The 27,921-nt window shown below is 28.0% G+C and overlaps 1 protein-coding gene across 1 annotated transcript; it reads left to right on the top strand.

Annotated features, from left to right (window-relative positions):
* The first annotated feature begins 468 nt into the window (after positions 1–468).
* On the top strand, positions 469–27,084 carry LOC114121125 (uncharacterized). Its single transcript, XM_027983295.2, has 9 exons — positions 469–630; positions 7,950–8,139; positions 24,195–24,402; positions 24,991–25,168; positions 25,277–25,355; positions 25,681–25,744; positions 25,820–25,933; positions 25,997–26,128; positions 26,806–27,084. Exons 3-9 carry the CDS (start codon positions 24,271–24,273, stop codon positions 26,872–26,874), a joined length of 768 nt encoding a protein of 255 aa, XP_027839096.1. The 5' UTR covers positions 469–630; positions 7,950–8,139; positions 24,195–24,270; the 3' UTR covers positions 26,875–27,084.
* The last annotated feature ends 837 nt before the right edge of the window (positions 27,085–27,921 follow it).

A 27,921-nucleotide genomic window follows, 5' to 3' on the forward strand; every position in this document is an offset into this window, starting at 1 on the left:
TAAATTGTATAATTGAATCATGATTATAAATTAATACATTCTAGGTATTATTTTTAAACAACATTGGTAATATTCAATATAATGTCGATAGCATAATATCACACACGAAAATATCATAAATATAATAAAGTAAATATTCTTATATTTACTGTATTTTTCATTTATGTGTTGGTAACTCATAGTTACATGAAACAAATTGCCGATAGAAAATTGACAGGGACGTACCCTTCCCCTGAATCCGCCCTTGCGATTTATTATTACTTATAAAATAAAGCGACAAAACGCAAACACGAGTTGACGAAAAACAAAATACCGACACGGTATCGTTACGAATTTACGATACGCGTAAACATATTGTCGTGTTTCGGGCATTCGGCCTGGCCGCACTGGGATGGAGGTGGCAGCGGCGGCTCCTCTCCGGCCGACATGTGCGTTTCGCTCGAACCGGATGGTGTGCGTGCGCGTGGATATTTCAGTGATTCATTACCCGTCCGTCGTCCGTCCGCGATCGTCGTCGCCGTTGCGGTCTCGTCTCCGTCGCCGCTGTCTCCGCCGTCACCGCCGCCCCCGGCGCTTCGAGTACACTTACACGTTTCGGCCGCAGCAACAAATCCGTCACCAGCCCTGCAGGTAATAATCTACCTGGATATTGTTATTTTGTTGTGGAATTCATTTTTCACCATCCCCCCCCCCTCGAGACGACATTCTCGCACAATGAGACGTAAATGCATTTTTTTTCGAACGTCTATACTGCAGCCATCATCCATACTGTACATAATATTATTTAATAGTTTAAAAGGCCCATACTTTGATCCGACACACGTTATTTTAAAAACATTTTTTTTTTTTTTTTTTGTTCCTAATATAATATAATATATTGCTATTATTTTTCACTTGTCTAAAACACAATATTATTCGTAGTATTTCGATGTATAAAAATCAAATTTCTGTTGAGTAGTTAATTGTAGATTATAGAAAATTATAAATTAGTAAGGAACCTGTCGGCTGTAATTTAAAATACTTAGTATTATCTCATAAACTACTCGTTCAAAATTCTTATACTCTGAAGTACTACAGAAAACATTCTGGTTTGGTATGTAAAAATGTTTGTTTCCGTTTAAAAAAGTTAGAAAAATAAATCAGTACATATTATATTCGGGCGTGATGAAAAAAAAAAAATCAAAAATCTGTTTTCCCACATTCCATGTCGAGTGTATGATACGTAAAAAAAAATAAATAAACGTTGTTACACTAAATAACAGTGAAAATTCTTTTCGGGATCACCGGGCCGTGAAAACCCCCCATATGGTCAGTTAGTTTTTTATGCCGGATTCCTGGGTAATTTTTTTCGTATTAGTGGTGTATACCTACGGCCTTGTGAAGAATGTGAGCAATTGTGTTTGGAGTATTTTCATTCTGTCTATCACGGGTACACATCGTAGTATTATGTACAATATTATACACATGCGCAGTGTTTAATAATAATTATTATATTATATTATATTATTTTATTATTGTGATGAAAGTTTATAATATGATAATATAAATATTTATTTATAGACATTCATTTTAAGTATTACTATTATCACCAATACCAGCCGATAGTCGCTGAAAATTATGCCGTAATATAAAAATATAATATTATGCTTCATTGCTTTTACGAATTGGTTCGATGAATAACTACGCACGTTTGATTGTTGTGTGGGTAGTACGTCATATTATTATGTACTTCACTGTGCTCGTGGTTTTAATTAACTAGAAATTAACGAAACATCTGTTGCTTTCAAACCAAGATATCTTTTTTATTCATTAAAAATTATTTTAAATACCCATTACGTCATAATATCAGTCAAAATTGTGTTCATTTTATTTTATTTTATTATCACTTTTTTTTTTTTTTACAATTTTCAAAAAATGCATTTACTTACACATGTTCAATTAACAATATAACTATTGCATTATAAGTATTATTACTCTATCAATATATTATAATTATTATACGTAAAAATACTGTGCGATTATTATGAGTTATTTTTTTTCTGAAATTCGAGTATTTAGTTGGTACCTACTTACAATTTGAAAAATCCGGGCATAACAATTTTTTTTAAGTATTCTTCGGTTAGTTCTATGTACCAATTTTTAAAAAGAATAATATTTCTATAATTTAAATAAGAAAATAGGTACGAGAAAATATATTTTATTTATCATTCTTACAAAGTTAATTGTTATATATTATATAATACGTTATAAGAACTAAGAAATATTCATAGTTAAAATAATATTTATTTTGTATTGTTATTTCTAAATATATATTAATAATATTAGTATATTATATTTCTTGACGATCTAATTTTGTAATATCAAAATCATAACGTTATTGTTAGTTCATACATTTTTTTAAGTATATTATAAAATATTATTTAATATACCTAACATTTTTTCCATCATAATTATTATTATCTGTGCCATTAAGGCATTAAAAATATTTGTTTATTGGGGCCAAATTGCCAATATACATAAGTTTCATAGATATTTGCTGCCCACGTTTACCTATTGGCTTCTAGTCCGTGGGATGTAATAAGTGATTATTAATACGGAGCTAGGTGAATTGGGTCCGCGATAATTTGGGTTCGTTTTGAAAGCGGTAAGTTGAGTCCCGGGTATAAAAAGGTAATAGGTAAGTTGGGTCCCGGCTATAAATCATAATCGCAATTATGTCTAAAATATTAAAAACTTAAAACTTTAATATTTCATATTTATATAATTTACTTTTGAATAATTCTGTTACAATAATATGTCATATTGCATACAGCGGTACACCGCCTGGACACCAATTAATTCTACGCATAATGTTACTGTGAGTATAGACAGGTATTCTTATCGCGGATTTTATTACACTGGCCGTAGCCACTTTTCTCCAAAAATGAGATATTTGGTGTGAATTTGCAGCCACCACTGTGCGTACAATAAATAGTTGTGAATCCTATCATGCTGTACTTAACAGAAGATTTTATAGTCCCCATCCTAATATTTTTAATTTTGTGGACGAACTATTACAAATACAGTCTGAGACACATATTAAACTGCGAAGTACAGTACAAAAAAAGAAAATCACGCTTGGTAAAGAAAAATACTTAAGAGAACAAATGATGAAATATACTAATAATATAATAACTCGATTAGAATTTGTGAAATGTTTATCATTTAAGTTTTTACCTAAAGCATAATATTTTATACCATTAATATTATTATTAACATTTTTTAAATTAATCAATTACCATTAGCATTATTATTGAAATTTTTTTTATATCATATATTATTTATTTAGAACATAATATTATAAAAACCACATATGTTTTAATTTATGTATTTTTTTCCGGGACTCAACTTACCTAATACCTATTTTTTTCCGGGACTCAACTTACCTAATACCTTTTTTTTTCCGGGACCCAATTTACCGAGATAAGGTCATTTGGGACCCAATTTACCAATCCCGATTAATACACCCATGCTCTTTTCTCCTGTATTGATATATATTTTTCTGTCAAAATACTAATGTGATAATTCTAATAACGCTGTTTACAATAATTAGGTATTTTAATAAATTATGTACCTATTTCAAAAATGTTTTGTCGTAGGATTATATAACAATCTGGAATTATATTATATCAGCGTTTATATTAAAATTTCGTAGTATAGTTGCTTAAAAATTATTTTATAAAAACAATTATTTAGTATTAGTTTAAAAATGGCTCTATAATCAATTAGTTTGCGAAAACAACATTTAAATAAGTATGAAAGTTAGCTATTATAATTGTTATTTGTTTTAACCTATTTCTCATGTATAGTATACACGTTGATTAAGAAGTTTTTTTTTAATTATATTAAATTGGAATATCTTATTATAGAGCTGATCTCGTTAAAGTCGTCGAGTTTAAAATGTATACAATCGCATATATGATGTTCACACATTATATTATGTTCCGAATTACTCGAGGAATTACTATAGTATAGTATAGTCGAATGTGCTTGTGATATATATATACATATTTAAATATTAACAGACGTTACGCTTGGAAATGTACTCGGAAATGTATATATTATATTTTATATTACTACATATCATTTAAAATATATAAATAATAATCTTATATATATATATATATTTTTACTGTGTAATTGTCAAGCTATCATAGTTATACTAGTGACTTTTAAAATAAAAATAAAATATGTATATATATATATATATGTAATACATAAATTATAATATATGTTATATTAAATAATTTAATAGTATTATGCTATAAAATAGAAAAAAAAATAATAAACGATAATAACAATTATTAACTTAACTATATTAATTAAATGTTAGGTAACCAAGCAGTTTTTCTTTTTGTATAATGCATGATGTAGAGAACTTTTTTTAAACTTTTTTCATAATATACCTACACATTAAACGTCGGGAGTTATTATTATCGTTATTATCTATAATATTTTTATAGCTTCAAAGCATTAAATTTAACATAAGGTGTATGTACAGGATGTCCCACAGTGATTCGCTATAGGATCTGGTATAAGGCACAATGGTATATTACAGTTTCATCATCCTGTTGCTGTTATTAATTTCTAAATATTTTTGGGATACCCTGTATACGAGTACGTTGTTAGATCACTGGTTGTATTAATTGAAGCCTGTAGCAGCTGGTGTTTTGGTCCCGGGATCTTTATTGAAGCTGAAACACAAGGGCGTTGTGTTCCGGCTGCTGGTCTGTGTAACCGGAAAATCCTTATTACTCCCCACTGGTTGTCATTTATTTAAACTAGGTGCACGATTGTTGTTTGTTTACAAATAACTTATGTTTTTAGTGTTTCTGGAAGAGAGACGTATTTTGTTAGGTATACTTAATACATATTTGTTTGTGGTTTTCAGTAAATCGCTTATTATACATCTCAACTGACGAGTGTAAAGTGTGTTTAAGGTTTAAGTACGAGATTTTTTTATATTCACATGTTTTATCGTCATTAAAATTTAGAAGAAAATAACGAAAATAACTTGTCTGGTATTTTTGATGCACAATTGCTTGTTAATTTTTTAATATTAAAGTATCCATTAAAGACAGTATTTGGTTAATCACGTTGTAATAATAATAGTAAAAAATATATTTTATCGTGACAAGGGTCAACGATTACGACTATATTTGACTACTGTATTTATATTTTAATTGTTTCTGTATGTTCTACGTGCAATTGGGAGCCTATAACCTAACCTAAGAATTATGTGAATTATTACTCAGATAAATTTGATAATCAAACCTTTAAACCATTAAATAATAATATCGTAATATAGTTTGTATGTTTTAGTTTTAATGGATTTTCCTCGGATTTTTCTTTGATCTTTTAAAAATATGTACAATAATAATATAGTTTTATTCTGTTACAATGATTATATCAATACTGGCTAGTATTAACAACATTTTAGACATTTTATGCATCTAGTTTACACGTACATAATATCTTTTAAGATTTACATACTAATGAATGTTTACACGCTGCACTTTGTAACATAAAAAAATATTTAGATAAAAAATATTAAAGACGTGTTCTGTTTGCAGAAGTGTTATATATGGACCTTATTTTTTATTTACTAGAGTTCATCATAAAAAAAAATATTTAATGGTAAAATTACAATCATGAAATAATAGGTAGGTAAGTAGTAATAACAAATCTATTACTTTATAGAGATAAATGTGGTTATTTATTTTATTCATTATTGACCGATTTGAATAATATCTGTTTTTAATATTATCAATCACTAAAATACATAAGTACTTATAATATTTACAAAATTTAAGTCAAGATTTAAGTGAACTTAAGGTTGTTAAGTATATTATTGGCATAATAATAAAAGTTATCTACTATATGTACCTATATCATATATGATTAAATAAAATTATGTACTTTTTTCGGTGGTCTATATTAAATGACCTCTTTAATGTCGTTATTTATGATATACGAATTACGTGTGTTTTGATGTTTTTTTTTTTTTTTTTAATTTTACCGCTTCTATATCAAAAATTATACAAAAAAAAATGTAGTAATAACTACATTGTAAATTTTAATAAACATTTATTTATCAAAAATAGGTACCTATATAACTTAATTCTCTGATATTGCATTTAGCAGCTAAATAATAATAATAATTCACGTTTACCATAATTTTGATTTATAGTTATTTGTTTTAACAATATCAATTATTTTTTATTGAAATGTTCAATAAATCGTCTACAGACATATCGATATAATATTATATAATGCGCGCAGGATACGTTTAATTTTTTCGCACATGACCGTGAAACCACCACCAGCTGTGGTTGGATTTACTATTGATAGTTATCCGTATATTATAGTATAAATCCGTATCTAATGTCCGCACGTCATTTAACACGGGTATAATATGACCAATTAAGAGCGTTTGTGTTTTGAAACCCCTACATTACTTCCGATTCGGTTTAATCAGTGGTGCGTGTCCGTAAAGGGGAAGTGCACCCATTAGTGTGTAAAAAATGTGTGCGCAACTCGAAACTAAAATTATAAAATACCGGATATCGTAATGGGCGTACGTATATATAATGTTGCAGTGCGCGTGCACCTATATATATGTATCCCTTGTTTTTATTTTATATTTATAAACACACAAAAGGACAAGAGCAATGCTTTAAAATGATTGCGTGATCCGGTTCAGTACAGAGGCTGTCCTTGGTGTATCGCTGGTGGCATATATTACAGTATTATTATTATTTTATCTATTATTCCTATATACCTAATATATATACAGATACTTATAAATTATAATGTATAATATATAATATCATTAATATCGTATACACTATAATGTATAGTATGTGTTACCAGTGGTACATACCTAGAAAGGTATCAAGATACAACTATTGAACTATTCATATTAATTGTCAACAGCGATGAAAAAATGTCGATCATATGTTCTGGAGACTTGGAAATGTATGGTGACAGCTTAAACGTTTTTTATATGCGCCCGTTAAATTACATTATACTCGGATAACACTTAAGGATTTCATATTAGGTATATGATATAACAATATCGTTTCCTTCTTCTTTTCGTGAGTTCGCGACATTATATTTCAGCGTATTCCCAGTTTTATTCTTAATAGAAAGTAAAATAAACATATTTTTTAATATTGGCTGGTAAAAACCGTGTCTTTGAACTCTCGTTTTATTTCACCTTGTACGAGTAATGATATAGCTAGTACTGCATATATTATAATTGTTCAACACGGATCGAAACTGTCAAGTAGGTACTACTAGATTTATTGCGTTTAGCATAATAATATATTATGTATAGGTATAAACGTACAAATGTTTTCACTTGTAATAAAACTGTAAGTATATTGGGTACGTGATATTATCACATATTGTTGTCGACGCGATTTTATAGTTTTTGATAACAACTTGATAATTATATATGCACCGTGCATATTAGTATTCAACAAAGAACAATATTATTGATTTATAAACATTTGCACACAATACTGGGGTAATAAATAACGTCCGGGTGAATAAAATAACTGTTTGAAGGCTTGTTTGTTACATGTGTCTAAAATTCGTCTCCGAAAAAAATCATTCGAGTATTCGACAAATATTATAATATAAATTATTTTATGTATACTTTGGCAAAAAATAGTACTCACGTTCAGCACTCCTATAGTTATAGGCGTATAGCCTAGCCGGCGTTTTTTCACGCTAGAGTCATTGTTGCGAAAATATAATACGAAAGTTGCATTGTAGGTATTTTAAAAGTAACATTTAGCCATTTAAGTACTTATTTATTATAATGCCCATTGTGTTATGCACACAATTTGTTGACAAATAGGTACTATTTAAAAAAAAAATTTATATATTTTTTGTTTTTGTAGTGTATTTTGGTATCGCTGTGTACACTGGTGCGTGCAATAATCTCCATTTATATTGTGAGGTTGAGGTCATAGCACATGAATTTGGATTGCTGAACTCCAGAACAATACACACATACACTTGCGCCTAGTCTAAGTTTTCCTATGGTTACTATCGTAAAATCGTGATGATCGAGACTCCATCGTCATACAGGTAAAACTAATAAGTTACTGTTTACAAAATGATATTGTATTATTCTTTAGATAAGTATTAATAATACTCGATAATCAATATATTATAGTGTTATTGCTGTAATAAATAATATATCCTACACTTTATGAATGTTATTTATACGTTTATACGGATTTCATTCTCATAAATTTGATTGTATCATTCAAATGTTCAATATTTACTATTTACTGTAATTAAATATTATACACTATACAATATATTGTTGTGACATATTTAGAATTTCTTTAAGGGGGGAGATATGACTAAAATTGTCGATGCCAAACGTCTCAGCATTTTATTACCTATACCTACTTACAAAGTAATAAATAGAAAAATTACAATAAAACCATATAAATATAATCAAATTAAAAAGGAGAATTACGAAAATATATGATATATCTCTCTAATCTTCCCCTGTAAATACGCCGCTGCAGTATACTTATATAATAAATAGAAAATTGTATCATTGGTATCATAATATGTTGTATCCTCAAGAAGATGGTTCTATTGTTCCAATGGACAGGGTTACTACGAGGATTAGACATACCAAACTTGAGGTCATGAGTTCAACTAGACCTCTAAAACATAGGGCGCTAAAACTGTTATCCCTCAGAAAAATCGAGTAATTTTTTAATTTTATAATCATATTAAAATATGTAATATATTATTCAAGGTATTTCACTAAAACAATAATAGTTGGGTATAACAAAAAAAAGAAGTGCTAAATTTCAACTAAAGGGTGCTAAATACCCTTTTGCACCCTTTAGTTGTGCCACTGCTTGAGGTACATCATAATTAGGGCTGAAACTGTTCTATGTTTTATTTTAAACATTATAAAAAGTGTTTCATTTTAGAATATATTATAAAATATAAATTGATAAAATGGCAATCTAAATAATGTACAATTGACGATTGTAGGTAAACGAAATAACTATGAGATAGATACTTATTAGATAATGTAATGAAGTTCCGCTTGTGCAGTTTGAGAAAAATATGGGTTAGGTTTGACTACGATAATATAAATAGGTACTCAAACTTTCTGTTGTCTACTCATAATTAGTTAGTGTTCATGAATTTTTTACTAAATTGTTTGACGTCATTTGACATTTGTTTGTATTAAAATTTCATATTATTATAATAAAATGTTATATCAATTATTATTTTCATATATCTGAGTGTTGTTATATAATATTTAGCGTGTGTATAATTTTTTTTTTATAATTTTATGACATAACTCTATTTTTTTATTAGAAGAATTTACTTGTATTATGCAGTACATTTAACCTAATATATTATATGATATCATTAGCTTAATGTTTAAGAATTACAATTAGGTTATTACAATATTAAAATATTTTTTTTTGTTACTCATTATGCCATGTTTTATCTTATGACAGCTACCTGCTACCACACGTATAATAATAGGTATATTGTATATATTACCATATTTGTTTATTGGTTAGTGTAACGAACTACTTAATTTATTTATAATTTTATTACCGTATGACCAATATTCAATCAAACAAGTTTTTAAATTTGAAATCCTTATCAGTTTGAAATGACTTTACTATTAGGTAGTACAAGTTTGTTAAGTTTTAGTAAATTATTTCGACCTTAAGAAGAATTAATATTACGTTATGCATATTATTAACTTTTAAAATTTTAAATATTAAAATTTCCTCTGAATCACTGAAAAATTTCAAGTATAATTTATACAAATAATATTGTAAATTATAATGTAATATTCATCTTTAGTATAGTTGTATAACGACCTTGCAGGTATAACGATAATATTTGTATTTGACGGTTGCTATTATAAAATTATAAATTGAGTATCGACCATTAATACTTTTTAGAGAAATAACAAAATAAAAAATATGAGAAGATTTAAACTAACTATAACTGTCTATAATAACTATATCATTTTTGATTTATATATATAATGAATAGTAATACTATTAAGATTAACTATCAATTAAATCACCCTACTGCAGGAAATTACAAATTACAATTTGTTTTTTCTTGGCATAATGGCATAAGTACTTAATTGAAGAATTGTTATTTTATTTATTCACGAGCAGCACTTTTAATTTTTGATTTTTGGCACATAAACTATTCGTCTACAGCTACTTCATTTTTTATTGGTAAATTATGTATAATATAAATATAAAATATTACTCGAAATTGTCGTCGTTTGTTAAAATATTGAAACGTTTTATTTTTTTATAAATATTATATCTTATTAATATTTGTTTATATTTTGCTTCCTATGTCCAATGGATATAAATTATTGTATTCATCGTATAATGTTAGTATAATATTGTTATTTATAAAAAACTATACAGATATTGATATGCTTTATGGACAGTGGACACGATATACATAATATATCAATAATGTTATAACTATATGCCTTATGTATTCGTAATTTGTATTGTAACATTTATTAATTAAATATTCATATTATAAATAGAAATTATTTTAACACCTGAGTTTATCTGATTTGTAAACTTGGCTACTTAGCTATTATACGTATTTTTCTTATTTATTTATTTATTTTTGTTTCGACTAATTAGACAGCACAATGACATATTTCAATAATATTAATATTAATAACTATTTAATATTAAAAATGCGAAATGGGCCAGAAAAAATAATGTTGTATCTAGCCCAAAAACATGTATATTGTGTTAAAATTAATGGTACATCACAGCGTTTCCCAAACTGCGGTCCGTACGTGTACCAGAGGGGGTCCTCGAACGTAAATTGAAAATACTATATAGTATATAATATACCTATATAAAAATGACAATTTTATTTTTATTAAGGGAGTCCGCAATAATTTTTCCTATCTCTAAGGGGTCCGGCAGATAAAAAGTTGGGGAAACTCTGGTACCATTTCAAATACATTCCATTTGCAACCTACAGGCCACAATAATAATGCCATCGCGATAGTACTATAATCAAATCCATTTTTTTTTTATTTAATGTTCTTAATAGTTAAATAACAAATGTGATGATTAAGTGTGAATATTTATTGAACAAAATGTTAATATTTAATTGTTAGATAAAACAAAAGAAAGTAAATATTAATATTTGACATATTTTGTATTTTGTTAGGTTTTACTCACTTGTATTTCTATTCTACTATTGGGACATATATAGGTACCTAATAAACTACATTTACATAAATCATATAATACCTATAATACCGAGTATAATACAGATATGCGTAATTAATGCGTATATATAAATTAGAAATTCAATCTAGGAAAAAAGCTAGTTTTTTGTTTATTTCGTACAAGATTTTTGTACCTTTAAATCGACTTGTGTTAAATAGTATGTATACATATTATGTAATTTATGTGTGTGTGTGTGTATTTTTATACTTAATATACCTATAAATAATTGAGCAATTTCATTATTAATTTCTTTGTTTAAGCTAGACGTTAGTCAGGCACAAAAAAAGCCGTACAATGCAATAATTACGCAACCGCATAAAGTTCTCTTTACGTTCGATTATTGGATATCTGTATAGTTTTTAAGAATACGCAAAAATGTTTTACTTATATATTGTACTATTTTGAAACCACATAATAGCATAATTTGCATTTAAGGCGTGAGTATTATAAGGAAAAAATGTACGCAATGACAATTTGGTGTTCAATAACACTTTACACTTATAAATAATATATGTTTGCCGACTTGACATGGGTATTAAATACTATAGTAGGTACTCGTATATACTCGTGCAAAGTACATGCAAATATAAGTGCAATATCCGGGTCGTCTCTCTCCCAAAAGAAAAAACGTACGGTCTAAATATTTAATTTAAAAACGTCTTAAAAATGAAATCTGTGTGCTATTCGCATTTCACACGAAACAAAACATTAGCCGCGTAGTAGAAGAATATTTACAGTAATAATATGTGATACACTTTTCCTTGCAAAGCTTTAGTGGTCGGATTAAAATATAAATGTACATATTATGCGTTTCTAAACAACAAGTTTAAACGTTTTCGGCGTTTTTACCTATTATAGTAGTATTACATTGAGTGTGATACACACCTACATATGTGAATAATATTATAAACCAATTAAATTTGAATATCACGTGGGATAATTTTAAACTTGGCTCAGATTTAGTAACTAGAATACTATACCAGCTATAATATATATATATATATATGTATATATAATAGTATACAATAACAATATTACGTAGGTATAATATGTATAATATGAAGTGTGATTGGTGGATATTTGCGAGTCCTTAGCTCTTTGAAATTCTATTACCTTTCCCCAATTGTTTCAACCCTTATTTTTTTTAATATAAAATAGTATTTGACAATTTGACATTCTATCTGTATAGGTAATGATGATATTATGTTATAACATAAGGTTAGGTTAGGTTAGGTTAGGTTTATTTTATTCAAGGAGAGTTTTATATAAATCTGAAAAAAATCAAAGCCGAGTATACAATAAAACTATTAAATATTGTTTTTTCCTGGACCGGCTGGACCTGAGCTTACGATTTCCCCGATGTGAAAATGGGCTTTGGGGAGGGCCATTACCTTTCTAAAGCTTGCCACCATAAAAAAAAACTAAGTATTTATCTATAAATCAATTGTTTTATCAAACTTTTTCTTCGGTTCAACTCGCACTTGTAAGATCTATCGGGTGGAATATTTGCATTAATAATTGAGCGTAATGTACATACTTATTATTTCATCAACAACACGGCAATTAAGCGCCATTTAGCTGAGAAATGATGACCGTGCGTAATGCAGCAGGTATTCCGATGATGAAGGAATATAATATGTATATTGGTAATGATCGAGTTCGCGGAAAGAAAATATGATTATTTGTCAGCACATGGCCATGTGACGTAAAAATATTCGCCTTAACTCGATCAAATATAAACGTTGTTATACTGAGAATAGTTATAAAATAATAACCCCGTTTTGTTGGCATAAATAGGTACTTATGTACGAGTATATACCTACATAAGCATGTATGTATTAATATATTATAATTTATATTATATCAACATTGTCGACTGCAGCGGCAAAACCAGTTTAAAACGAAAATCGAAACAAGTATCAATATCATAATAATATGTCGTGTAAATATGCGTTTTACTACTCGCGAAGGACATTCACGTCGTCCAAGTAAGAAGTCGAAACTTTTAAATAATAATATTTTGATTGGTAGTGTGTTTAAATAGGTAGTTTTGATGCTTTCCATACAATTATGCAAACTTTCGTACAAAATGCGATCTTATGTCGGTGATAGTGGAAAATAAGACTTAAGTATACTCTCTGTTTGCAGTACTTATATACTTATAATCAAATAACTGTTTATTTTAATTTAATTTTTTTTTCATAATTTTCCACAATTCAGTCATGAAATGGATTTTCACGCAAATTTTAAAATTCCAGACGTCGCGCTGGGGTGGTGATACTTAGTATTACTTACGAAACACCACAAAAACAGTGATAGGATTTTCGGGTGATGATAAATTTCGTGGTGTAGTATTTGGTTGTTTAATACATAAAATGTTATTACTGAGGGTTTTTCGTATTTGTGTTGTTTGTATTATTTTACGATTTACAATGAATTTAAAACTAAAATGATATCGGTTTAAGTCATACAAGTCTTCTCTCAATTATCCCTATTTATATTGGTGTTTTACGATTAGGTATTATTCTAAAAGTTTGTAAAAAGTCTGAAATACTACGTGCAATATAATATGCGTATAATAATAGCATATTGTATACGCGCGTGAGCGGGGTTACGTTTTTTTTTAGTAAAACAATAGAAATAACTAAACGACTCCTCCGTCATCGGTGGGAAAGTAAAATGATAATATTACATTATCGTCGGCGTCGCGGGCGTCGTTGTCGTGTGATAAAGCGCGTCGGCTTTCCGTCCGCTGGCGGCAATTTGACGTAAAGTACGATATAAGTATACACGCTGTACCTATATACGTACTATTATTAGGCGCGGCCGTGTCGACCGAGAAAAACGAAAGGATGTGATATTATTATTATTATATTATGTTGCGCTTTGTATTGTCGCTATTATTATATTTGTGCCTATATTATATATTAATAAATAGACGGAAAAAGAATTCGGTGAGTGTGACGAAAAATCTCAGGAGCATCGTTTTTCAATACGTAACAAGTTCCTTTATCCTTTATCTGATTTTTTTTTTTACCAATATGGGCTACGGCTAGTGTATTTCCATTCATCGACGCGTTATTATTATTGTTATACGACTTACACGGGTACTGCGTTACACGCAAAGACATATTATTTTGCGGTCGGGTGTAGAATTTTGTACGAGTCGTCGCGACGATGCATGGATATGATCGTGTGATCGTAGTAATAATAATTAGTATTATTATATACATATATTAATATATTATATGGTTCGTATATGTGTATAAATATATATATAATGTTGGCCACTGGGATGGCGTCGGCGTAATAGGAATAACATGTGTACACCGCATAATATGTATATTATACGGATAATATTATATACCCGCCCAAAACCGCAGCAGCTTCGAGGTGCTGCGTATACCAGATACCTATATTATAACATAAAATTATATCGTGGTGTGCCGGACAGTCGCGACGAGATATATGTTTATAAACTATATAAAGTATCTCAAGGTTTGGGTTGTATTATGACGTATAATATGCGTTATTATTGTAGTGAAATATTTTCTCTAATAATAATAATAACATGTGCGTGTGTGTGTGATACCGTTGTTCAGCCGGGGCTGCAGGAATCTTTCGGAAGAGTATGTGAAGGTCGGCCGTCGACGGCGTGGTAGACCGCAATGTGTATACACATCACCGAGATTTTCAAAAAATCAAGAGCCATCCGATGATGTATGAGCGTATCAGTTTCAAACATTCTTAAAACACCCCGTATGCACAAGGTATGACCAATCAACTCTATCATCCCGCAGTGGCGCTATGTACATTTATTATATAGGGATGGAATTGTGAAACACTTTCACGTATATACCGATACAAGTGTACAACTGTAGAAAAATCTCATTTATCGCTTTTTTGTCTTTTTTTTATTTCTGATATTCGCCACCTCCCTATAACGCACACTTCATTTCTTTTCCTAATTGTTTCTTTCTATTTTCTATTATAATATGTATTTGAATATAGCAGTTCTTGTGAATAGGTAACGTAATACTATTATAAGTGACTACAGGGATTATTGTTCTGTCTTCAGTATGAGATTTATGGGTTGGATAATAAACGTCTTTCAGTTAGAAAACGGATAAGAGGTTGATTGAAGCGCATTTAATTTTAATTTTTTTAATCTTTGAAATAAACAATTTTTAGATTTTTCTAATACTATGCTACTAATTAAATTCAATTGATGTACTTCAATTATTCCTGGTAGCACACATTGCGAGTAATTCTTATTATCTGAGCATACGTTTATCTAAGAACGATCATCTTTGCTCTAAAACTTAAAAGTCATGATTATTTTTTAGACGTTAGATTTTCCATAAAATTTAACACATTTTGGCGGCATGTCCGTAAATAAATAAATATAGGACCTATACCTTGTAACGTATACACTTGGACATGCTTAATATTTTCTTAAATACGAAGAAAAAACTCAAACGGTACTATATATACTTATAATTATAAACATGCGATGAAAAATATAACACAAACGTCGATGGCATGTGACAAAAAAGATTTCGAAACGACAAAACATAATTAAAACGTTGAAAGCAAACAGATTAACGTTCGCTATAGTCTATATATTTGTATCGGTATGTAATGTATAACTAAATAAAATATAGATACATGTTTCCGTAAATGGTTTGTCGATTGTCGATAACGTACTTACAACTTAAAAGCATTCCATACGTCTTATACTCTTATATAGTATATTATAATATCAGCCACATTAAAATGTTGCACGTCTTACATTATAATATATTTCCGATTTGTAGCTTGAAATCATTTTCAAGAATATTATTTTATCGCAACGGATGAATAACATAAGCCCACTTCATTGCTATACGACATAACGATGATGTGTCACGCTCTGATAATGTAATCGTCTTTGTAAACAAGAGAACGAATTTCTAATCTAAGCCCAAAGTACGTATGGATTTATGTAGATAAAAATTCGTCCATTAGAGAAATGTTAATGTATACTGAGTGACAAATGACAATAAACTGTACAATATTTTCTAGTGTTATGTACGAATCTTATATGTATAGGCATTTATAAATATTTAAAAAGTGAAGTACAGTGAATACTATAAATAAGATGTACTACAAATACATTGAATTCGAACTATGACCGTGAAAATTTTAGTGAAGTAATTTATCGATTTTCGTGCGTAAATACGTGTAATAAATAAACATACAAAAACGATTAAAATGTAAACTCTATAGTTAATTTAGACATTTTTATTAAAAAAAAAATGCTTAAATAACTTGAAAATTTGAAACATAAAAATCTGTATTGGCCGTACTTCCATTAGTCTTATTAATTATATCATGTGCGTTATGTTTATGTCATTTCTAGTCGGCCAAATATCTTATAATTTTGTGTTTAACAACCAAAATACACGAACAATACAATACTGTGCACACTGTACAATCAGCTACGATCAACGGCGTATATAGAATTATCAAATAGATTCTGGTATAACGTGATTTTACTTTTAATTGTATGCACACGTTTCAAAGCGAACAGTTAGACATCGAATCGATCAATGGCCATAATATAATTTGAGAATGCATCCTGCACACAATAAACTTATTGTATTATAGTATATATATTACATTTTTGTACGTATTTTATTTCGTATAATATTGCGTATTGGATTGTGGTTTCAAAATTCCTAGTTGTACAATCGAATTGTGTTGTTTGTATTTGACCGTTAACAGAATATTGTTAGAATCCGATCATCGAATTTATGAATATTGAAATGCCAGCGAAATAAATATGCGTTATTTTAATATAGCTAGGACAGGACAATGGTGGTCATCTTATTGTTGAAAAAAAATGCGCCTCTACGACAAAATCGCATTTCTTCGACGTCTACTGTTTTTTTTTTATACGCCGTACATAACATATTATAATATTATTATCGTCGTTGTACGGGCGCACGAACGCGTGTGTATGTGTGTGTCTAAAAAATGTTTTAAAAAAAACGTCGTAAACAGTTTTCGGGACGAGTCGAAAAAACATACTGTCCCGGAATACTATGTATATATTGTATGATAAACTGATTGCCGCTTGAGTTTGTTTGTCTTTTGTCGACGTTTAATTTAATAATATGAAAAATAATAAAGTGTTAGTAGGTATTTAGTAGTCGGGGGCGTATTAAGTATCTTTACATCGACTTCTATATAGTAATACCTTAAACGCCACTTCATATATTATTTATATGTATAGTCAACCAAAGGGTAGAGCCGTAGAGGTAGTCATTGTACACTAATATACAGAATGATTCACCTAACATTCTCACCTTAAGTTTTTCTCTAAAAATAATGAATTTAATCAAATTATGATTTTTGAATTATTACTTAAAGGCCATATTTTCAAATGCCTGAGATTTCTTATAATACTTGAGGAATGTCATGTAGATAGTGAAACAAACTTTTGTTTTTTATATAACCCTATCCCCCTCTTTATTTTAAATTATTTAGTGGATAATTGTTTTAAAAATAATGATGTACCTAATTTAAACGAAAATTCAGTTATTATACAATATTTATACTATTTAAGGATAATAATCCTTAAAAACGGTTTTACATAAATATCAAATATAGCTGATGTAATATAATTATATCGGATTTAATATTTATTATAATCATTTTTACAAATTATATTAATATGAATTATTAAAATGTTCAAATCATTTATATCTTTCCAATCCATTATCATGCAACATTAAATAACTCAAAAACTGCTAGTTTAAATTTTTATTTTAACACATTAACATTTTAAAATTTTCCTCTGTACGTCCTTAAAGTAGTAAAAAAAATCTCCAAAACTGAAAAATGTAAACCTTTACTATGTTTCAAAATTCTAAAAGTCAGATCATTAATAAATTTATTTTAAAGAGAATAAATGTAAGTGAAGTACTTATTAAATCACTCTGTATACCCTATAGATCCTCGAGCCCGGTGTACAACCCTTCTTGTGTGTCACACAAAGACTATAATAAATTATACACTCGATAGGAGAATAATATATTTTGTAACATCGTGTGTGTTTTATTATGTGTACCTACTAAACTGTCGAAATCTGCTTTATTCCCATCAGCCTCCGACGCTACTCCTGGTCGGTAAATCACGATCTTCTCGTCCGCGCGTCACCTTTTCATCCGACCCTTTTCGTTCGACTACCGCTCGTAGGTAATGAGTTATTTCTCGACCATTATACTGACATTATTATTATTATTATTATTATTACGCGTGAGAGTTATTTTTTGTATTTATCTCGTGACGGTGTATAGAAAGAAGAGGAACGCATTAGTAGCGAGCGTCGGAATTTATTTTTAATTCTTTTTTTCCTACCTTGAATAACCCTTAATCATCTTTATGTAATTATATAAAATAAAAAGAATTAGTTTATCGAACTGAGATATTAAAATAATATGTAATCTTTGTATAAAAATATTACATTTTCCTTACAATATAAAATACTGCAATTATATATATTTTTTTTATTCATAAATGCGTTACACGCACACGTATGGTTTTAATAAATCATGGTAATAATAATAATTAATAAGTAATAACAATATTATAATGATACGCGTAATTACTAATATGTTTGGACTTTTCTTTTAAACACCGGAAATATCTATTTATGTGTAAAGTGTGTTTATTTATATTATTTTATATATTATACGTTTGCCTGTGTGTGTTTTAATAATAATAGGTAATATGTTTATAGATGGTTCGGCGTTTTAAAAACTAATAAAAAAAATCACATTACAACAAAAATGAGATATAAAAATATTATTATAGCACTTTATTGCAATTCGTATTATTCACGATTGCCACGCGTGCATGTGTTTTTTACATACCTGTTTAATAATAGTGTAGGTATAATGATGTTACCCGAGTATTCTGCATTAATTGTTTTCGTTTTCAAGCTATTATTATTATTTAGTTCGTTTATTTTTTTTCCGGCGGTGGACGTAAATATAAAAATATGTGAAACGGCTAAACCTATGCATTTGTATCGGAAGTATATACCATTCATCATGTACGACACGCGAACGTGTATAAATATAGACTTGGACGGCTTACAAACACCGCTCACACACCTGCAGCGCGTTTAAGACTGTTTAGAGGGTCCTGCGCTGATCCTTGCACCGCGGTATGGTTATAATATGGTCGCGCACACGGATTTCTTTTTTCTCCAAAACAACACGTCGCATTCATCTGCAATGCATATTGCCATTTTGGTGGTTCACGAAAGGGAGCAGCTGCAGCCGGTGTGTGCGATATTATGGTAATACGACGTGCCTCCCTACCCCCACACACCTGCAAGTTATTACGCTCCATCGATCGCCATTCTCCGCGTATTCTTATTTCTGAAAACATTTCAATAAATTAAAAATCAGTACGATCATTATGCTATTATTTATGTTTTCCCCATATTATTCCAGGCGAGGTACTATATTATAATAACGATTCTCAGAATGTTAGGACAAGGGCGTCTCGGCGTCTATTTTCGGTATTTAAAATCGTTGACATATGACTAAAATCGAAAACAACTACAAATAATTGCTTTCGAAGAAATCTAAGTTGGAATAGGACGACTATACCCATACGCATATTGGTCTCCGTATATTATAACACATAGCGAGTTATGAATTTGTAAAATATTAATTATATCTAAAAATTAAAATATTGTATTATAATATTAGTCTAATAAGTATTAAAGCTTATTACAGATTAAGCTTTAAAACCTCACTTAGATGCAGTTATAGCCAATCTGTAACAATATATTGTATGCATTTTCTATAAACTTCATGGGTAATTATATGTTTACGCAGAACAGTAGGGACGTGAGACCATTAGTTAACTACTTAGAATTGGAATTAAATATATTTTTATTTTTCTATTTGAATCATTCTTAAAATTTTGTCATAATTGTTTCTTTATAAAACATCGTTGAATAGTTAGTACTCGCGTAGCCGCATACTCTCATATTTATATTTTAATATACTTGTGAGTTGTGACCTTGTCGATTGTTTAGATAATATGTTAGTATAATAGTATTATGGTCCGAGAAAGTTTCAGTGTTTTGATGATCACTATTTCCGAAACAATTGACATGGTTATACGTTTGTCTTTCTCATTTTAATATAGTATAAGGTATGACTACAATTTATGATAAATTATAAAATTTATAAAATCACTATAAATCTCACTTCGGGTGCATCAAATAAATTTTATGTTTTGATTTTCAATACAGAATTTATATTATATTACATTATTTTTTTACAGTATAAAGTCTGCATTGAAAATAAAAACAAATAAAATAAATATATTATTATTCTTACATCATCATACTTAAGTATAAATAATGATGTGCTGTTTTTTTTCAATTAGTATTGATTACTCATGAAATAATTTTAGTTTTTTATTTCACATCATTATCTATAATTTTGCTAGCGTAAACGAATAATTCAATAATATTGTATTTTCTGCGTACCTAAATAGTAAATAACCTGTCAAAAATACTAGTAAATGATAGTAAATTAATAGGTTTTTCGTTCACGCACATTTTACATTTTTTTACCTCACAAATCTTTTGCTTATATATCAAAAATATTATTAATAAAAAGACTTACTCTTCGTTTTTATTATTCGTTTGCGCAAAATACTAATTTCCAGAACCAGACGTTGCCAATAAAGTACTTATGTGGTACATAGGTCGTTGTTGATTGTCGTTGTTCATCGTTATACATCATTATCTGTAAAATGTATATCATACTATCCAGAAATGCGTATCATATTGTGTGTGTTGGTCACACAACAAATAAACGAGCAAGCGTCAATTGTGTTCATATCTTAAATTTTCAATCCTAGACTGGTCCTGTAGATTAATCAATTCAATTTGTTTTTAAGATATCATTAACAATAGTGTAATATTCAGTTTAATAACCTTTTAGGTATATTTCAACGTTGGAAACGCGCTGAAATAAACCATGGCATTTGAATTAGAACAATAAATATTAAATGCAGTAAATTTCAATTTTTGAAGGCTGGTGACTGACTCACGGTATTTTTAGAATTATGAACAAAAAGGGTTTGACGAGTGACTAAAAGACTATATGTATGCAAACGAGTTCTTTGTTTTACGTTAGTATTACATCATAGTTAATTGGTATTTAATAATTAAAGTTCAGAACTTATTGTACTAAAAATCTTTAAAAATGCAAATAAAATTGTATTTATTAAAAAAAAATGAGCCGTAATACATAACAAGAAAATGTTTTAACACGAGGATAAATTAAAATGTTTTATAATTAGTAATTTATAAATTAAAGTAATGATTGTTTAAAATGGCCTAACTCAGATTCGTATGAATGAATACGACTATTATTTGATATTTTAGTCAAAATAAAATAAAAACGAAGTAAAAAAAATATGTTGATAAATAGCTGGTAGTTCATTGTTCCTAATTATATGATGCCGACCACGTACTGATTTTTTAAATTCTTCGTTCGTATTAGAATCTAGACATCATTAAGTTTATAATTGTATGTTTGTCGATAGCACTGTGATTTATTAACCTAACCTTAGAGATTTCTTAAGTAAAGATAATTTATTTTAGGAATTATTTTTTCCAAAACGTTATCCAAACATGATAATGGCCGTTAATATTATATTACATAAATATAGGTATGTATATATTTATGTATTACAACATATAAATGCATTATATTATACAAATTTTATATTATTCACTTTTTAATTTTCACAAAATATAACGAATTATGTTAAAAATAAAAATATGTTGTTAATTTTAGAATTTCGCATAAAAATTTATATTTTATCTAGAATAATTATTTATAGCCATTATAAAAAAGTGTGCAAATGCAAAAGTCTTGAACCCTAATAACAAGAAGTAATCGGCCAAAAATTCCGAAAATACAAAATATTCTACTTTATTTTTATTTAAAATTATATAATTTATTATAATATAGGTATATACTTATAACGTATATGTATACCTACCTAATTAATATTAATTTTAATTTTAAACTGTATCTACCAACCTACAAATAAGAAATTATAAAAATATAATAATACGTACAACAACTTTTAAATTTTATTAAAATATTAAATTATTATTAATTATATTTTACTACATACATATAGTTTACATATACCAGTATAATAAATTATATAATTATAAATGAAAATGTAATAGAATATTTTGTATTTTTGGAAAAAAGTCCGAAAATAAAAACTGAATCCGGAATTTTTGTCCTAGATTCTAATAATTATCGTGCGCGAAAACAGATAGAAAATTAACTTTAAGTGAGAGTTAATTTCACTGTAAAAATAAGTTAAATGTTTGTTGGTGGTGGAGTAACGAAATTTTTTGACTGTGATTATCTACAATAGAAATATTTTTTTATGCATTTACCACATAATGTCATCGAATCGTTTAAATTAGTGTTATTGTGCAATGCGTTGGATGTATTTTTTGGTGACAAAAAAAAAGTAGCACGCTGATCACCCAAAAAAAGTTCTCATCCATCTCGTTTAAATATTTTGTTTCGTAACTAAAATATTTACGACTGCATATCGCACCCACGCATTATCCGGCGATAACGCATCAATCAAAAGCGGTAACGTCACGAGATAACGGTTATACTATAAAATTAAATGTTGTGGTTCTTCGTTAATGAATATTGTCATTATTTTGTATTTAATATTTTTTTTTTTTTATGAAAATTGTTATCTGTTATGTGAAGGTGTGCTTGAAAACACGCATTTATACGGTATAGGCAACTAAACGTATAGTATTTATTGCATGCATAAAACTCCTTAAACGATCCAGACAAGCATAACAATGACATAGTCAACTGAATGCGCTGCTCTCAATGCTGCTTTCGCGTCAATTCTAAGCGTTTTTTTTTTTAACAAAAATAATTTTGCACGAACTAAAATCAATGTGTTTTGAAATTTTTATAAAATCATCAAATTTTCCCAGTTTGTATAGAGGAGAACTTGATCTGCTAAAGCGTTTTAGAAAATTCGATAACTTAATCCTCTAATTGTATTATAATTTATTGCAAAAACATAAACTTAGATATATTAATTATACGATGTTCTCATCTAGGTATTTGTCAATGAAAATTTAGTGATTTTAGCATTATTACAGCTTCTACAGTATTCATTCTCGCAAACCATGTTTTTATTCAACAAATTAAGGTTAGATACATCCTGTTTCCTCAATGTATATATATCGTGTTTTCCATACCGAAGTTAAGAAGTTGACATGACATTATTTCAGTGGCTATTTTTTTTTTTTTCCATAGTGCACATATTTAAATTTGAGCTTATAGTTCCTATCAATTCGTCCAAGGTATGGTTGCAGAATGTAATATAGTACTATAAAGGTGGTGCACATTTTTATTTTTTGTAGTGCATAAAATGTGTCGTAATACACACAAAAATAGCCTCTGCATTATTTTGAATATTCTAAACCAAATAATTTATATAATAAACTATAAGGAAATTTGTTGAAAAAAATCTACTACTATCAATTATCATTATTTATTACACTATCATCGGTGTGTATTTTTAGTTTTAATTATAATTTATAACGACTTATTTTTTCATAAATTAATTATAATTTATAACTGCGGATGTCATGTGTGTTTACCGGTTGATTTAAATATAGTTTTTATATTTTGTTAAATATATCTTTATGAAAATTAATTTTAGTTATTAAATTGTCGGTCATCAATTGAGAACACTGTGTTTTTTCAGGTTTTAAACGATTTGTCATTTGAGTTGGTTTATGTCGGACGGTGAAAAAAGATAAAAGGATCCAAAAAAAGCAGCCATGTTGAAACACGTGCACCGAGCGAAATGTGCCGACACACTTAGCATTGTGTCTACAGCAAGTTCTTTCAACCATGAGCCAATGTCTAGTAGATGTTCAAGTGTAACTTCGTTAAACATTTCAAATCCAGTTGTAAGTTTTTACTTTTTTTTTAATTTTAAAAAATATACTTTTGATTGCTATTTTTTAAAATTGAAATTCAAAGTTAAAATTATTATAAGATTAAAGTTTAATTATTCAGAAACTACTTGTTCGAATTTTAATTTATACACGTTTTCAAAAAAATCATTTTAACAATTTTCAATAAAATATATTTTAAAATATTATGGTTCTTAAGTGAACTTAAAAAAATTCTAAAAACTAGAATTTGAATTAATTCATTATCGAATCAGAAATTGAGATGAACATGATTGGTTAATCACTGTACATATTATTATTTATTTATGTTTTATTATAAATCCTCAACTGCACTAATTTATGAAGACAATTTTAAAATCTATAATAGTCGTGTTTTATGCGTATTTACACAATGTCTGTCTTGTATTTTTATACAATACATTTTTTTAAATATAAAAATGATTAACCCGTCATGAACAGATACAAAATAAATAATTTAGTTAGATAACTAATTAATAATATATTTACTCGGTTGAGGTTTTTTTAAAGCGATTTTTTACGGAGTTATATTAATATGATAATAATACAATTTAATACTTATAGGATACAATTAAAGTGTACACAAAGTGTTTGCGTTCCGATCTCGAGTACAAAACTCTTGGACTGGCTTATACAACGACTTGCAGTGAAGTGATATCTATTCTACTCAACAAATACCGAATGCGTCACAGAGACCCAAATTTGTTTTACATGACCATGGAAATAAATCTCAGGAAAATCGGTACGTTAATTGTGATAGGCAATTATTATTCACGTTTATATTATTAAATATTTAAATGATTTACGAACAGTATCATTGCAATGATTTTATTTTGATCTTTTTATTCAGGACTCAGAACTGTATTCGTCCTGGACAACGAATCATGTCCTGCCGTGTTGCAGTCATGTCACCCCAGAGGAGAATCGAGGTGTGTTATAACTCATAATATTATTATTAATTCACATATTATAATTATTCTTAATTGATATTTTCAAATTTTAGTATTATATTTTATATTTTATCTTATTCAAATGCCTTGATAACAGTTACGGTTCATTATAAAACTGTTTTTCTTTCGTATGAAATCTACATAGATTTTTATTCAATATTTTCGTTTAAATATGTGTTGCATATTCTTTGCATATTTGCATCTTAAAATTTCAAACTTTATCAATATTGATTTAATAATTCCTCACGTTATTGTGTTTATCATTAACAAAATTTAACATGTATGTTTTGTTATTTTTTTTAAGGTTTTGCTTGCAATCCAAAAAAGGTGGCCTTGTGAAAGTTTATGATGGCGAGTTGATGCCAGGGGTAAGTTTGACAGTTATTTTTTTACATCGAAGTTATACTTCATTCACATCATTAATATATTTATATTTCTATTAGTCAAAGTATAAAAGTTTATTGATTTCTGAACGTACGACCGTCGATGAATTGATAAAAATACTACTCAACTGTTATAATAGCAAAGAGCAAGTCGAACAGTTTTCTTTGTATGAGGTAAATATTCAATTAAAATATTGAAATTGACGACAAATATTAAACTTAATTATTTTTAATTAGTTATCGAAATCCGAAGAATACCAACGCAAACTCCACCACGACGACATACCATTGAACGTGCAATGTTGTTGGCCTCTCAATAGTGACTATATTTTCATCATCAAAAGGAATCCAAATTATAAGTCGAAACAAGTGAGCTCTTAGATATTATACATTTTGTTGTTGTGTATTATGCTGGCATTAAATATTATATTAGGCATAATGAATAACTAATCGGTATATAATCGTACTATTTTTTCACACTACAAATAACTGATCAGTGCTGAGTTTAATATTAATTTCTATTATTTCTACTAAAGAATAAAAAAAGGAAAGCTATACTTAAGCAAACGAAACCATATTGTCAATATAATGCACGGCTATTTGAATATATGGCGTACGAATCTAAACCAATATATTTTGGAATTGTTATAAAATCATAAAATGTTCAGTTTATTGAGAAAAATACTATTCATGCTAAAGAGTTTTTATAAATTGTATAACTTAATCCACTAATATTAAATAATAATAAATAATACAATAAAAAATCTAAACTACTACCTAAACTTTTAATGAATGTATAGAAAAAAAATGATTTAATGTAATGAGATATTAGGGCTTCATGGGACTCTATCTCCTCGAAATTTTTAAAATTAAAAATATAAAGTTTTCAATATCAACAATGTAAGAAAATGATATTTAAAATTATTTATACTCGTAAAAATAAAACCCTAGCTGCGTGCTTGCCCACGACTGTTGTTACAGTAAAAAAACTTAACGATTTCAATTTTTCTATAATTAAACAAATGGTTTTTTTGTCTTATTTTTAGGTGCAGACGATTTGGACCGAAGAAAAAGAATCTTCAACAAACGAATACGAAAATTTTATTTACATATAATAAGTTTTGATGTATCAAATTCATCATGTATATACACATCGTAATTGTCACTATAGTCTTGTTATATTATATTACTACTAAGCGACTGTTTTTATACAACTGATCTTAACGATTTGCAATTTTTTTCATGCACTTTTACAGCTTATAAGTTTTTAAGTATAGATGTATGTACAAAATATCTATTATTTTTTTACTTATAAAATAAATGTCTATGTAGTAGGTTTTAATGTAATGTAATGTATTTGGAGCTACTTCACAATAGTAGTAGTGCGTAGAAATTATTTTGTAAATGGGTCTCAAATTCATAAAAAGTTGAAAATGCTCTTTTTTTAATAGACGTCTAAAAATGTTCAGGTATACGTTTGAATTGCTTTTAAAATAATTTGTAATATGCCGATTGTGTATGCTTACTACAATAGAAACTAACGTATCAATAAATGATTTTATTTATACTATTAGGTATAAGTCTAATTATATAATGATTTTGAACTAATAGAATAAACGAAAACCATTTTACTGTCAACTGTTACCAACAGGAAAAAAAATCAACGCTGATTTCTTTTTAAAATTTTTTTCGAGGGGTGCCTGTTTTAAGTACATTTTAGTCGTTGATCAATGAGACCAACTAAAATTGAGCATACTTCTTTTTTAATTTTATATCATTATTGTTTGTTATACAGTTTTTTTAAATACCAACATTGTTCTTTTTTTTGTACAATGTTAAATTATTATAAGTTATTGTTTTGAGAATTATTTTATGTATATATATATTTTTTTTTTCGTTAAATTTACAGCTTATTTAAGTATTTAAAACAAAAATGTTGTATGTAATTTTAATTTTTAAAAGTCAATGATTATATGAACAAATAATTTTTTTAAGTCAAATAAATCTCTGCCCATATCTATTTACTAAATTTCTTTTGAAAAAAATACTACTTTTTGTTAAGCTTTTACTAGTCTTAAATGTTTTGTTTATAATATATAAGTTCATCGATAAATATAATATGTGTGTAATTAAATTTCCCTATATGCCAATTAAATTTGTCA

Source organism: Aphis gossypii, chromosome X (genome assembly GCF_020184175.1).
Source record: "Aphis gossypii isolate Hap1 chromosome X, ASM2018417v2, whole genome shotgun sequence".
Lineage (NCBI taxonomy): Eukaryota > Metazoa > Arthropoda > Insecta > Hemiptera > Aphididae > Aphis > Aphis gossypii.

Coding starts and splice junctions, on each gene's coding strand:
- LOC114121125 (XM_027983295.2), top strand. CDS start 24,271: ATGTTGAAACACGTGCACCGAGCGAAATGTGCCGACACACTTAGCATT. Junction 25,169..25,276: donor AATAAATCTCAGGAAAATCG/GTACGTTAATTG, acceptor CTTTTTATTCAG/GACTCAGAACTGTATTCGTC. Junction 25,745..25,819: donor ATGGCGAGTTGATGCCAGGG/GTAAGTTTGACA, acceptor TATTTCTATTAG/TCAAAGTATAAAAGTTTATT.